General features: G+C 38.4%; 1 protein-coding gene across 3 annotated transcripts in view; it reads left to right on the forward strand.

Moving 5' to 3' along the window:
- Positions 1-14,683, forward strand: part of CHPT1 (choline phosphotransferase 1) — a 31,489-nt gene that overhangs the window by 4,306 nt on the left and 12,500 nt on the right. For all 3 annotated transcript variants that reach the window (XR_004275494.1, XM_032299244.1, XM_032299256.1), the window contains exons 2-4: positions 11,572-11,719; positions 11,984-12,125; positions 14,222-14,306. Coding sequence is in view for 2 of the 3 variants with exons in the window: in XM_032299244.1 (XP_032155135.1) it covers positions 11,572-11,719; positions 11,984-12,125; positions 14,222-14,306 (375 nt within the window). In the remaining variant the exon portion in view is untranslated. The remainder of the gene's footprint in view (positions 1-11,571; positions 11,720-11,983; positions 12,126-14,221; positions 14,307-14,683) is intronic.

Consider the following 14,683-nt stretch of genomic DNA (forward strand, 5'->3'; position numbering starts at 1 on the left):
TCAGCAGTTATTTGGCCTTGGTAATTTTAAGTAGAGTAAGCAAGTGTTAGAGTGAATGGAGAAAACAAGAACTTTGTCTCCTCACTTCGATGAAGCAATTCTATCTGAACATCACCCTAAGTGTGTAGTCCCTGGACCCCATTCCTAGATTCTTAGAGTTTGGAAGGATCTTAGAGATTATTTAATGTAATTCCGACATTTATATATGTGATAACTCAGTGATTTGAATCTAGTTCTTCTGGCACCAGCCTAGTAGCATTCTCTCCTCCTCACTCTGAAAAGTGATTATACCTGAGGATGCCAGAAACACCTTAAGAAATGGCTTATTCTCTGTTTAAATAACTGCTTTTTAAATAACTCACATTTTAAACAGAGAATAAACCATTTCTTAAGGTTGCCCTTGTACTGCATATTACCTTTGTATTACATATGGAAGAGTTATTTTGGGGAGGAATAATAGGAAAAAAACGGAAATAACCTGTAGATTCCTACTCAGATTTTTTTTTTAATAGGTTTGGTTTCTTTGAGATCTAGTATATTTCCTTTTTATCACTCTTTTATTCCCTCTTTTTCTAAACCAGCTCAGTAACTTTTCGAGCATCGTTTATTAAGGCAGGACTCTTGTAAGGCAGTGACCTCTCTCATTAAAACAAAACATAAACTCTAGATGTCCAGGAGACAGAAGCAGGGAGGGACTTAGGGTCAGGCAAGCCAGGTCTCAAAATTTAAGGAGGCCTTTGCAGGACCATGAGAACAAATGCCTCCTTAACTTCTGCAGCCATTTGGTGCCTCCTTGCCTCACCCGCTAGATCCCCGCCATCTAGAAGGAGCTTCTTCAGATATTGTGGAGGTAGCGTCCCTTGATTCCTATGGCTTCACTATACTTAATTCCTAAAGAATAAAACTGTTTCTCCTTTCAAATTCTGGTTCAAGTATGGATAAAACATGGCATTGTGGTATATAGAAAAAGCTTTAAATTTTCTTCCTGGTGCATTTGATTGGGGTATAAGGCTACAACCAGACCACTTGGGTTTTGTGAAGTTAAAGAAAAGAACAGAAGCAACCCAGTACAATTGATTTGGATGATAGATTTGGCCTCAGGAGAATTCTCTTCACACCCTCTCTCTTTTTGTTCCCCTTAGCACAGTGACAGGCTGGCATTTTCAACAAGAATGCTAGTAAGCATTAAAGAAGAAGGAAAACCAAAATGATCCACATTAAATATAAAAACAAAAGCCACCTTTCAAAGTACAGATTTCTTAAGTTACGAGAAAATCCTGTTGGCTCTGAAGTGCTGGCTTAACTGCATTTGTGTGTGATATCTGTCTGGTTTCCTTTGCCATAGCTGATAATCTGCCTAATTTCCTAAAAATGGGTGTGCTCTTCTCAGATGCTGGTTCCTCAAATGAGCCAAGACCAAAGGTCTGGGTCGAAACCAGTAAACCCCTAGGGCCTTCCTGATTGGCATGGCAGAGAATGGTCTTACCTTTCTGATCACCAAGACTCCTCTGGAGCCTCCCCAGGCCTCAGGTGGGAACTTTCCCGCTGTAAACAAGGAAATGCCCTGCGCAGTACAGGCTCCCAATAAACAATGTCATAACCACATCATAGGCATATAGTGGGTTAGAGCAATTGCAGGAATGGAGCAATCAATCATTTCTGCTTCTTATGTCTTCCAGAGTCAATTAACAGTCTATTAGAAACTCCATAAATTCTCTTTTAAAAATTATAGAGTCTCTTGTGACCTCTGGAATAATGACAAAAAAAATCTCGAGTCACCTGTCTGGGTACAAAGTCTACCCTTAACAGCATATTAGCATTTACATTTTTTACATATGCACAATATGTCTTTTAATTTCCTTTCGTCCTACCTCTTAGAAGTGCAGTTTCTATTTTTATGAAGAAAGAAGTCGATCAATGTTTTGATAATTGAAATCTCCTTGTTACCAGCTGACCTAATAGTTATTGGTTATCTAATTCCCTTCTGCATAGATGTCAATTCATCCAAGGCCATTTCAAGCAAGGAGGTTTTTGTTTTGTTTTGTTTTGTTTTCAGTATAAACATTCACGTAATGAACACTGTATAGTTCCAGTATTTTCTAGTTTGGGAATTTTTGCTTTTATATACCATCTATACTAGCTTTTATTTACTATTTTTCTTTATGTCAACTTTAAGCAACTCTCCTTTAAAAACCTAGACCCCTACTCTGACTTGATATTTATAAAATCATAGATATGACATGCTATTTTTCTTTCTTTCTTTCTTTCTTTTTTGAAACGGTGTTTCACTCTTGTGCAATGGCGCGATCTCAGTTCACTGCAAGTTCTACCTCCTAGGTTCAAGCAATTCTCCTGCTTCAGCCTCCCAAGCAGCTGGGATTACAGGTGTGCACGACTATGCCTGGCAAATTTTGTGTTTTTTAGTAGAGATGGGGTTTCACTATGTTGGTCAGGCTGGGCTGGAAATCCTGACCTCAGGTGATCCACCCACCTCACTCAGCCTCCCAAACTGCTGGCATTACATGTGTGAGCCACTGCACCCAGCCCTATTTTTAAAAATACATTAAATTTTTTCAAAATATATTAAACAAATATTCAAATGAAAACTTTACCTACAGATCACCTAAAATTATCTGATGGAGTATCAGTAATAACAGTAACAGTAACAAATACTGAGCACCTTCCATATGCCCAGCACTTTTATAAACATTTTACATGCAATACTTTATTTAATTTTCACAATGAGAGGGGAACAATGATTATTCCCATTTTTCAAATGGAAAGACTAAGACACTGAAAAGTAATTCATCCAACTCACTTAGCCAGTAAGTAGCAGAGCAAATGTGGGTGCAAGCAGAATCTCGAGTCTATGCCCCTAACCCCACTCTGCAAGAAAAACCTGGTTCATGTATTCTTCCTGTTGCTTTTTTGTTTTGTGTGGCATTGATCTCACAAGGCACCTGCTGTGGCATTGGTCTCCTCACATGGGGACACTGGCTGTAGCATCGGTCACGTTATTAGGTCCCCTATTCGGGCACCAGCTGTGGCAAGTATCACGTCGGGGTCACCACCTGAGACGCTGATCATCACCTGCGGCGGTCTGTCCTGCAGACCCTAACTCAATGATAGATGAATGAATGCACTCTCACGCCTACTATACTGTGAATCTGAGTGGCCTAGGGATGGTTGTCAGCTACTATCAGAGGGTGATTGCAGCTAAGCCACCACAGCTCCCTGTCCTTCCTCACATTTATTTAGTATAGACTTAATAACAGAGGTTCTAAGTCAACATGTTTGTGGATAATTAACATGGTTAAAAGAGTGGTTTTACAAATGATTAAAGGTCTTGGTTCGGTTCTGGGGCCCAGAGTAAACACCATTAACGGATAATTCCCCTCCGGATAATTCCCCTCCCACCTCGCTGGAGAAGGCCATCCAGCACAAAGTTTATTGAGTAAACAGAGTAGAGACAAAGGGATGTGGGGTAAACAGACTTAACTGGGGAAGCTTTGTTATCCTAATCTTACGCTGTGACTTAAAATTCTAATGTAATGAACTGGCTGCCTTCAGCCTGTTCCATTAAAACCTTTCAGCCTTCCAAAAGATTTAAGACTATAATCTTCTGAATTTCCTAATATTTCCCTAATAATTTGACAGCCACTGGAGTGCATTTCAACATTTTTTTTTTTGAATACTTGGCTCACTGCAACCTTGGCCTCCTGGGCTCAAGTGATCCTCCCATCTCAGCCTCCCAAGTAGCTGGGATTACAGGCGTGAACCCCCATGCCTGGCTAATTTTTGTATTTTTAGTAGAGATGGAGTTTCACAATGATGGCCAGGCTGGTCTTGAACTCCTGGCCTCAAGTGATCTGCCCACCTCGGCCTTCCAAGAGCTGGGATTACAGGTGTGAGCTACCACACCCAGCCTGATATTCATCTTCTATGTATTTAGCTCCTATAGGAGAGTTTTTAAAACAGCATAAAGCTATTTTTACAGGCGTGGCCAAACGCAGTGGCTCAAGCCTGTAGTCCCAGCACTTTGGGAGGCTGAGGTGGGCAGATCACAAGGTCAGGAGTTCGAGACCAGCCTGACCAACAAGATGAAACCCCATCTCTACTAAAAATACAGAAATTAGCTAGCTGTAGTGGTGTGCACCTGTAATCCAGCTACTCAGGAGGCTGAGGCAGGAGATCACTTGAACCCGGGAAGTGGAGATTGCAGTGAGCCAACATCACACCACTGCGCCACTGCATTCCAGCCTGGGCAACAGAGCAAGACTCCATCTCACACACACACACACACACACACACACAAAAGATAGACTACATCTTTCATGCCCATGAGAGGATTACATTCTAATGTGAAAGATGGGGCCACATGCAAATAAGATCACATCAACCTCTAGTACCTCGGAAAGTATCGAGTCTAATATTTTCATTTAGAGAAGACCTAAGAACATGTTCCAGAAAATCAATATTTTAATGCTTTAAGTGAAATTTGTCCAGTAAGCTCAGTGGATCTCAGCATGAGACTTTCACCAGATGCAGTGCCATGCTCTTGGGCTTCCCAGGCTCCAGAACCAAGAGCCAAATAAATCTTTTCTTTAAAAATTACCCAGTATCTAGTATTCTGTTATAGCAACAGAAAGTGGACTTAACTCTCATTTGAAAAAAATGGTAGGCTACAATTACGAAACAATTAATGACTTATGTAGAATTACTTCTCTTGGTTAAATTAGATCTTTCCTTCATTAACTAAAGACGATAATTTCAAAGCTTTGCTTTTTAAATTTGTTCTGCTACCTGTGAAATCATTTAAAACCAAGGAAACTATACAATAGAAACAGTGCATTGTTATAAAGTCATGAATGTCATCGTTGTGTAGTTTCTTATATTTGTATACCTGAGGTACTAATCATCTAATGAGCATGTTTGGTACAACAGAAGGCCTGTATATTTGCAAAGACTGCTTTAACCCTGAAAAATATTTGTAGAAGGCACATTTTTAGGTGGAATAGGTAGGAATAGAATGACTGGAGATAGGTAGGTTTGTGTCGTTTGATTTCTCCCTAGATGAAGTTGTAGGTGGAGTAAGAGGTGGGCAGTCCTTGAAGGAGGGGCACATGAGTGCTTTGCTGAATTGGATGAGAACAGTGTTTAGAAAGGAAAAAGCCATGAGACAGTATGAAGTCATAAGTAAACAGGAGGACTTTGTGGGTGGAATGGAGCTGGAGGATGAAGATGGCTGATTGAGAGTTATGCTATGAAAAGACTCTTATCAGTGAGTAAAGAGCTTGTGGTCATTCTATATCTTCTTAAAAGATTAGTTTAGGAATGGCCAGAAGAGCTACTCCTAATCTCCTGTGCTCCTTGATGTGCTCCTAAACTAAGCACATGCAGGCCCTGCCCTAAATGCTCCTGTAATACAAATAGAAAATTATTTTTGCACAAAGACCTTTATTGTCACCCTTGGTCCATAAATTCAGGGATATTGGTTAAACATATACTCTGTGCCAGAGTAATGTTCTAGAGTACTGGGAATGTAGGGGTGAGTGAAAAAGACACAATCCCTGTCCTCTTTAATCAGTTCAGCCTTAGGAAATGAAATTTCTTAGGTGAGAAGGAAAGGAAAAGGAAAGAGTTAACTTTGCAGTTTTGGTTTGGGTGTGTAGGGGACAGGCGGCATTGATTAGGGAGACCAAGATGAAGGTACTAATGCTGTTTCTCAGTGAGTTACAGAGTTGTGGGCCAGAAGAGAAGTAGATGCCTGCTCTCTCACCTCAATACAGTAGATATTATGAAAACTATATAGTTTAAAACTTATTTATTTATTTATTTAATCGGAGACAGGGTTTCATTCTATTGCCCAAGCTGGAGTGCAGCGACTCACTTCAACCTCTGCCTCCCAGCTTCAGGCGATTCTTGTCCCTCAGCCTCCTGAATAGCTGGGATTACAGGAGTACACCACCACCGCCGGCTAATTTTTGTATTTTTAGTAGAGACAGGTTTTTACCATATTGGCCAGGCTTGTCTCAAACTACTGACCTCAAGTGATCAGCCGACCTTGGCCTCCCCTGCTGGGATTACAGGTGTGAGCCACCACACACAGCCGTAAAACCTTTAAATGTTAGAATGCAGTATTACTTACAGAAATTCTACTACTTGGAATAGGTTTCTTCTATAGAAGTAGCCTGATACATTACTTATGACTCTATAATTCACAACCAAGAGTAATTTTTTCATCCTACATTTAAAATTTTTGAAGTTAACATGAAAACTGGAATTGAGTTAGGGAGGCTCTGTAGCTCCTGCTTCTGTCAAGAGTCTCTTCTGGCCGGGCATGGTGGCACTTGCCTATAATCCCAGCACTTTGGGAGGCTGAAGCAGAAGGATTGTTAGAGACCAGGAGTTTGAAACCAGCCTGGGTAACATAGCCAGATGCCTTCTCTACAAAAAATTTAAAAAATTAACCAGGCATGGTGGCAAACGCCTGTAGTCCTAGCTACGGAGGAGGCTGAGGTGGGAGGATTGCATGAGCCCAGGGGTCTGAGGTTATAGCATGTGCCTCTGCACTGCAGCCTGGGTGACAGAATGAGACCTTGTGTCTTTGAAAAAAAAATAAAAAAAAAAAAAAAGAGTCTTTACTATAATTGTACCGGTTTTGGAAAGGGACATCTGGAAGGAAGTTGTTCTGCTGTGCCTGGCCAAATAAATCCCAACCTGTTTGCAGGGATAACAAGTTAGAAAGAACGAGAGAAAATGCAAACTATTTAATATCTTCCAGCTAGGAATGGAGGTAGTGACCGAAGGGAAAAGAGAAGATAGGTCTGGCTCCTGAGGCCTTGGGAAGACTGGGAAAACTTGGAAAGATTTGGGCAGAATTGGAAAAGGAGTGAACCAGATATTGGAAGATCATTTGCTGTGGCTCACTGCCACTTGAAATTGAATTGTGTGAGGGGGAAAGTGCTTCTCAGCAGGTTTGATGGAATAGGGAGTTTTTGAGAATTCAGGTGAAGAGTTCCATTCAGTCCGTGTGGCCTGTGGCAGGATAAATCTCATCAAAGGGCAAGTCCGAAGACCTGATCTAGTTCCTGGACCCAGCCTAAGTGCTTGCCTTGATGTAAATTATCACTCTTCCATATGTTTCACTTTCATCTTTAATAAAAAGAAAATGATAATAACTGCCCTGTCTCTGTGGATTTCGGTATCAAATAAAATAAGACATTAGAAATGCCCTTTGTCAACCGGGACTGTGGCCTATAATCTTAGCACTTTGGGAGGCTGAGGCAGGTGGATCACTTGAGGTCAGGAGATGGACCCTGGGAAATATGGCGAAATGCGGTCTAAATACAAAAATATAAAACACAAAATACAAAAATGCAAAAATTTAGCCAGGCGTGGTGGTACACGCCTATAACCCCAGCTACTTGAGAGGTTAAGGGGTAGGACTGCTTGGATTTAGGAAGTGGAGGTTGCAATGAGCCAAGATCCTCCACTGCACTCCAGCCTGGGTGACAGAGCAAGACCCTGTCTCAAGAACAAAAAAATAAGGAAAGAAAAGAAATGCCCTTTGTTGTACTGTTTAAGATCACATTACCTTTGCAATATTATCTCTTGTAAATTATCTATTCCAGGAACATGGATATAGTCACTGACTCCAGTAAACCTTTCACTTTCAGCCAGAAACCTTGGTTTCTCCCTGGACTTCCTCTCTTTCCTGTTTAAACTCCCAGTCTCTCCCTGTTTAAACTGTAAATTTTAATGCCTCTAGTATCCTAATGAAGTCATTTTAAATGGTAAACAGTCTTCATTTCCCTTTTCTAAATGAAGAGCAGGTTACAGTTTGGGGCACAGTCACTTCCAGCTGTGGTATAAGGGTTAATCAAATTTATTTCAGTATGAATTTCTGTTAATACCTAACCATTAGACCTGCTTGCAGCTAGTTTCTCAGATCAGAGGTCAGAATTAAGCTTTTAATGTTTTAGAGTTTTAAACTTTTAGAGTTTTCCTTGAGAAGCTCCAGATTTTCAGTATAAGGAGTTAAGAGAAATGGAAGATCCCTCTGACATTTTGTCATTACGAATTTTAATAACTTCAACTTCCAATTTTACATGTTTGACACGTAACTTTGCTTTCCTTTGATCATCAAAATTAAAAATAATTTCTAATAGTAGAAAAAATGGGTAAGAATTTGCTAGTTTGATATGGTCAACTAATTTTTGACAAGGGCACCAAGAAGACACAATGGGGAAAGGATAGTCTCTTCAATAAATGTTGCCGGGAAAATGATTTCCATATGCCAAAAGAATGAAATTGGACCTTATGTTATACCATATACAAAAATAAACTCAAAATGGATAAAATACCTAAATATAAGAACAAAAATTATAAAACTATACCAAAGGAAGTGAAATCACCACCTTAAAAAGATATTTGTACTCCCATGTTCATTGTACCATTATTCCCAATTTCCAAAATACAGAAACAGCCTAAGTGTTGACGTATGAATGGATAAAGAAACAGAAACTTTAGTACACACAATGGAATATTATTGAGCCCTAAAAAAAACAAAATCTTGCCAAATGCCACAATATGATTGAGCCTGGAAGACATTATGCTAAGTGAAACAAGCCAGACACAGAAAGAGAAATATTGTGTGATCTTGATCCCACTTATACAGGGAATCTGAAAAAAAATTCAGAGACAGAGAACAAAACTGGCTATCAGGAGTTTTTATCCCCTCTGGGGATAAAGAGGAGGAAATGAGAAGAGGCAGGTCAAAGGATACAACATTACAGCTTGGGAAGATGAGCTGGTCTAGAGATCTAATGCACAACCTGAGGGGTATAGGTTAAAAAAATTGAACTGGGCCAGGCACGGTGGCTCAAGCCTGTAATCCCAGCACTTTGGGAGGCCGAGGCGGGTGGATCACGAGGTCAAGAGATCGAGACCATCCTGGTCAACATGGTGAAACCCCGTCTCTACTAAAAATACAAAAAAAAAAATTAGCTGGGCATGGTGGTGCGTGCCTGTAATCCCAGCTACTCAGGAGGCTGAGGCAGGAATTGCCTGAACCCAGGAGGCGGAGGTTGCGGTGAGCCCAGATCGCACCATTGCACTCTAGCCTGGGTAACATGAGTGAAACTCCATCTCAAAAAAAAAAAAAGAAATTGAACTGTAAAATGAATACATTTTAGCTGCTCTTGTCACAAAAACAAAAAAATGGGTAACTATGGAAATGATGGATATGTTAATTTGCTTCAGTATAGTACCATGTCTATCTTCATATCCCTTAACATCATGTTGTATACATAATAAAATGTATCTTTGAAAAAGAATTTACTAGTTTGAAAAGAGTTAACAGAATTGTTCTCTGCAAAACACTTTGGGATTCTTTCAAAAGATTCTAGGTGGGATGTGTTGTTTTTCATTTTTATACTGTCACGATGATTGTTCAGTTTTCTGTTTACCCTTTCTTAAATTGTTTCATAGCTTCCAGCATAAACTTTTGAGAACGTGCTTATTGGAACTGAATTTGATATTTTATTTATTTTATTTTTTGAAACAGGGCCTCGCTCTGTCAGCCAGGCTGGAGTGCAGTAACACCATCACTGCTCACTGCAGCCTTGACTTCCCCAGGCTAGGGCAATCCTCCCACTTCAGCCTCCTAAGTAGCTGGAACTACAAGCATACGCCACTTCACTGGGCTAATTTTTATATTTTTTGTAGAGATGGGGTTCACCATGTTGCCCAGGCTGGTCTTGAATTCTTGGGCTTAAGCAATCTGCCCAAACTTCATCTCCCAAAGTGATAGGATTATAGGCGTGAGCCACTGTGCCTGACCTGTGATTTTCTCCTTACTAGTTTTCATTGATTTGATTATGATGTGCCTTGGTGGAGTTTTAAAAAATATTTATTCTGTTTGGGGTTTGTTGAGCTTCTTGGACATGTGGGTTTATAAATTTCATCAACTTTGGAAATTTTTCATCCTTTATTTCTTTTTATATTTGTCATGCCCCATTCGCTCTTTTTTTTAAGACTCCAGTTGCTTATGCGCTAGACTGCTTTCTGTTGTCTCACCGCTTGCTGAAGCACAGTTCAATTATTTTTAGGTCGTTTTTCTTCCGTCATTTTGGATAGTTTCCCTTGGTAGTATATTGGTACATGCTCACTGATCTTCTGTGGTATCTAATATGCTGTTGATATCACTCAGTTTATTTTACAATTCAAATATTGTATTTTTCATTTCTAGAGGTTTCACTTGAGTCTTTTCTTCCATTTCTGCTTATAATGTTCATGTTTTCCTCTACTTTCTTGAACATGTGGAGCATATTTATAATAAAAAATTTGATGTCCTCATTTGCTAATTATATTATTTCTGTTCATATTGATTCTGATTACATTCTGATTATATTGATTTTACTCCTAGTTGTCTATTATATTTTCCTGCTTCTTTGCATTACTGGTAATTTTTTACTGAATGCCAAACCTTGTGAATTTTACATTTGGAAATACTAGATTTTTTTCCCCTAAGACGTACTATGTGCTGGCTGCAGTTAAGTTGCCAGGAATTACTTGAATCCTTTTGAGGCCGGATTTTAAGTTTCGTTAGGGAAGCTGTCCAGAGAAGCCTTCAGTCTAGGGTTAAGTTATGCCTGCTGATTCTGAGAACTTTACCCAATGTCCCAAGTGTTAATGAGGCTTTCTGCTTTGCCTGGCGGGAGCATGAATGTCCCAGCCTTGTATGAGCTTTGAGAATTGTCTGACCTTCTGCATTGCAGTGCTTCCCTCCCTGGCCTTTGTTAATTTTGTCTCATTCAGGCACAGGTGAGTTCTCAGCCAAAGACTGAGAGATACCCTTCTGTAAGGCCTCCACAACTTGTGTTCCTCCCTCTGTGCAACTCTGTCCTCACAGGTACTCTGCTTTACAAATCCTAACTGCCTTGTCCTTCCTGACCTTGTGTTTCTCTTCAACACAGCAAGATTGCTGGACTCTGTTCTGGTCCCATTCCTGCACTATGGCCTGGAAACTGACTCTGGGAAGTTAGCTGGTGCAGTCGCAGGGCTTATCTCATTTGTTTACTCAAATAAACAGGGATCACAAGCCTGCACTGCCTATAATGTCTGAAAACGTTTTTTTCATATATTTTATTGCCTTTCTAGTTATGTAAGGTGGGAGTAAATCTAGTCCCCGTTACTCCACCATGAGTGGAAGCAGAGGTCGGCAATTGGCCCCCAAGGTCTTTTTTTACAGTAAAAATTGAATGAGTAATTTCAAATCTGTGGCACATATGCACAGTATTATATTAAAAGAGCCATGGATGTAGGAATCAAGATCAGGGGCCTAATCCGTGTTCAGTCATTTAACTTTGTGCTTCTCACATTATGGACTTCTGTGACCCTCTACTTAGATGTCTTAAAGCAATTAATTTGATTTCTGAATTTAATTCTCATCTGTAGAATGAGGGTTAGGAATGTTCTTTAAACACAAAGTTCAAAGCCTTAGGTGGAGCTATTTTCAAAAAGCTTATTATCACGTAACAATCTTTATTTTATTTACATATTTTATAGGCACCATACTGGGCATACCTTTTATGTGCACTGGGACTTTTTATCTACCAGTCACTGGATGCTATTGATGGAAAACAAGCCAGAAGAACAAATTCTTGTTCTCCTTTAGGGGAACTCTTTGACCATGGTTGTGACTCTCTTTCCACAGGTAAATTATTGAAGTTTTTTTTAAATGATACCTTAGAAACAAAATGAACTGAGCTGTTTGAATGGTCAGTTTTCTGGGTGGATACATTTGGAAGCAAATAATGCAGTTGTTTAAAAAATATGTCCAAGAATTCTTTTTGATAAGTGTACCTTATTTTAATGCCATGATTATTTCCTTAAAACTCTATATTTGTAAACAGCATAGGGCAATTATTTTATAAATTATTTTTAATTCTTAATGGTTCTTAAACTTTGTTTCTTTCAGTATTTATGGCAGTGGGAGCTTCAATTGCTGCTCGCTTAGGAACTCATCCTGACTGGTTGTTTTTCTGCTCTTTTATTGGGATGTTTGTGTTTTATTGTGCTCATTGGCAGACTTATGTTTCAGGCGTGTTGAGATTTGGAAAGTAAGTGTGTTTTTTAAGTTGTGCATTTTAAAATATAATTGAATTCATTTTCACAATCTGTTACATCATTCATCGATAATAAAGAGAACAAAGCATCAATCAGTAATTTAAATTAATTCATTGGAGTATCTATAAATGCTATACTTTTAAGTCTTTTAGGTATTCTGCATGTTATAGTTACATTATTTGATAATAATTTTATTTCTCTTCTCCCCTTCTCCAACTTAATCACTAGCCCAAGTTTACAATAGAGAGGGAAAAAAGAAAATTAAGGGACCTGAATAATATAGAAAAAGGATATGCAGTACTTAAATAAGCATTTGATTCATATAATAAAATAAAGCAGTATGGAGTCTAAGGTCCTTTTTTGGTCGAATCTTCATGTGCACAAAAAGGGGACCCTCCCTTGACAACAGTCACCAGCAACAGGTAATCGTGAGACTCTCAGCTGTGGTAGACAATTAGTGAGATAAGGTAAAGGCACCTTGTGAATGCTAGTGCTAACCATTAGATAGTATTATCTGCCTCTGGTGCATCTTTCTTAGAGACCAGGAAATAGTACACAAAGCAGGAATGCTCTTCTCTGTTCCTCTTTCTCATATAGCTCCCTCTCGGTCTGATCCTTTTAAGAACTTTGTCATTTTTTGTCATCCTTTTAAGAACAAGCTCATTCTTGGCTTTGGCTTCCCATGTCTACTGATTCTTTTTAGCCCCACTTTATTGCTGAAAAGGGAAACTGTAGCTTTGAAAAAAATCTCTAATGATAAATGACAGAAGCAGCTCAAAACTATGCATCATTAAGCAGAGGGCCAGGCTTCAGGCAGTTGATTCTAAATCATGGCATAATTGTATTTACCACCTATCGAGCACCTACATATTTCAGGCATTGTACAAAGTGCTTCACATGGATTATCTTATTTATTCCTCACATTTACCCTGTAAGGCGGGTATTGCCTCCATCTAAAGACGTTGGAGCATCCGGCAGAGATGTAAAGTATGTGGACAGATATAAAAATCTGGAGCTCAGGAAAAAAATGTAGATTGGAGATGAGGATTTAGAGGTCATTAGCATATAGAAGGTAGTTTTAAGTATAGATAAAATTCTTCACAGACTATAAAATTCCAGATGGAATTCTGAAAGCACCATTTAAGATATAGATGAAGAGGCAGTCTAGGAAGGAGCGTGAGAAGAGCTCCAGAAAGGTAGGAAAATCAGGAGAGAACATGGAATAGATAAAAGCACAGCAGAGCTTTTCAAGAAAGAGAGTATGATTAGCATCTTAAATACTATAAAGAAGTTATGTAAGATAATTAATGAAATGTATCCCTTAGATTTGTATCCCTTAATTGAAATTGAAAATTGAAGGTCAATTTAACAATTTTAGTAGAATAATGGGGCCGAAAGCCAGACTACAGTGGGTTAAACAGCAAATACGAAGAGAGGAGAAAATTACAAATGTTGACTAATTTTCAGTGAGCCTATTCGTGGAGCATAGGAAAGAGAGTGACAGCTTCAGGGGAATGCAGACTAGAGGTACTGATGTTGGTTGGTTAGTGGTTTTTTGAGAAATTTAAACATGTTAATTAGGGGGAAAATGTCTATGGAAACTGAAAAACTATAATGACTATTAGTACCTCAATAAAGAAGACTTGGAATTTTCACTGCTTTTTAAGTGAAACTGACCTGGGAATATTTAAATTTGCCTTAAATCGTATGGTTGTTTTTATTATATTTTTTTATTATGTTCAAGAGTAGTAAGTAATTGTTGTAGAAAAAACTTCAGATATTACAGGGGTACATAAAGTAGAAAATAAAAGTCTTCATAACTTCAGTGATAACTATTAGCAATTTGATGTATGGTATATGTTGTTTTTCTCTCTGCCTGTACTGTTATCTATGAGTGGGCACAAATTGTTCTGTAACCTTTTTAACTTAACAATGTAGTCAGCTGATAATTCAATAATGGAATTAAAGGTAAAAATAAACTAAGCCTTTAGAGATTTTTACATCTTTGCTATTTAATATGTGATTAACCTCCATATTCAGGAATTTTATTTACAAATGCCTTATCTATTCTTTGTCCTTCCTCTTTCAGAGTGGATGTAACTGAAATTCAGATAGCTTTAGTGATTGTCTTTGTGTTGTCTGCATTTGGAGGAGCAACAATGTGGGACTATACGGTAAATGCGAATATTTAAATTTATATTTAAGTACTTTTAAAGTATTTAGAAAAAAGTATTGCATTGTTAATTTTTTTCACAAATCCTTAGCATTGTATTTAATTTTTTTCTTTTTTTATTGGTGTATTTAATATTTTTTCCATGTCTTAACATTTTTTCTTTTATAATGTGTATTATCCTGTATGCCTTATGGCATTTTCTCCTGTGCATGAATGTATTGCCACATGGAAGAAAACAACCTCATTTCCCTAATACCAAATAAAACAAAAACAACAACAAAAAACCCACATTGGAATAACATTTTCCAGGGTGAAATAAAATATATATTTAAAAAATAAATCCAGTAAAATATTTTACATATAAAACTTGTCCCTCGA

This window comes from Sapajus apella, unplaced genomic scaffold (genome assembly GCF_009761245.1).
Source record: "Sapajus apella isolate SASKATOON/1434 unplaced genomic scaffold, GSC_monkey_1.0 scaffold2, whole genome shotgun sequence".
Lineage (NCBI taxonomy): Eukaryota > Metazoa > Chordata > Mammalia > Primates > Cebidae > Sapajus > Sapajus apella.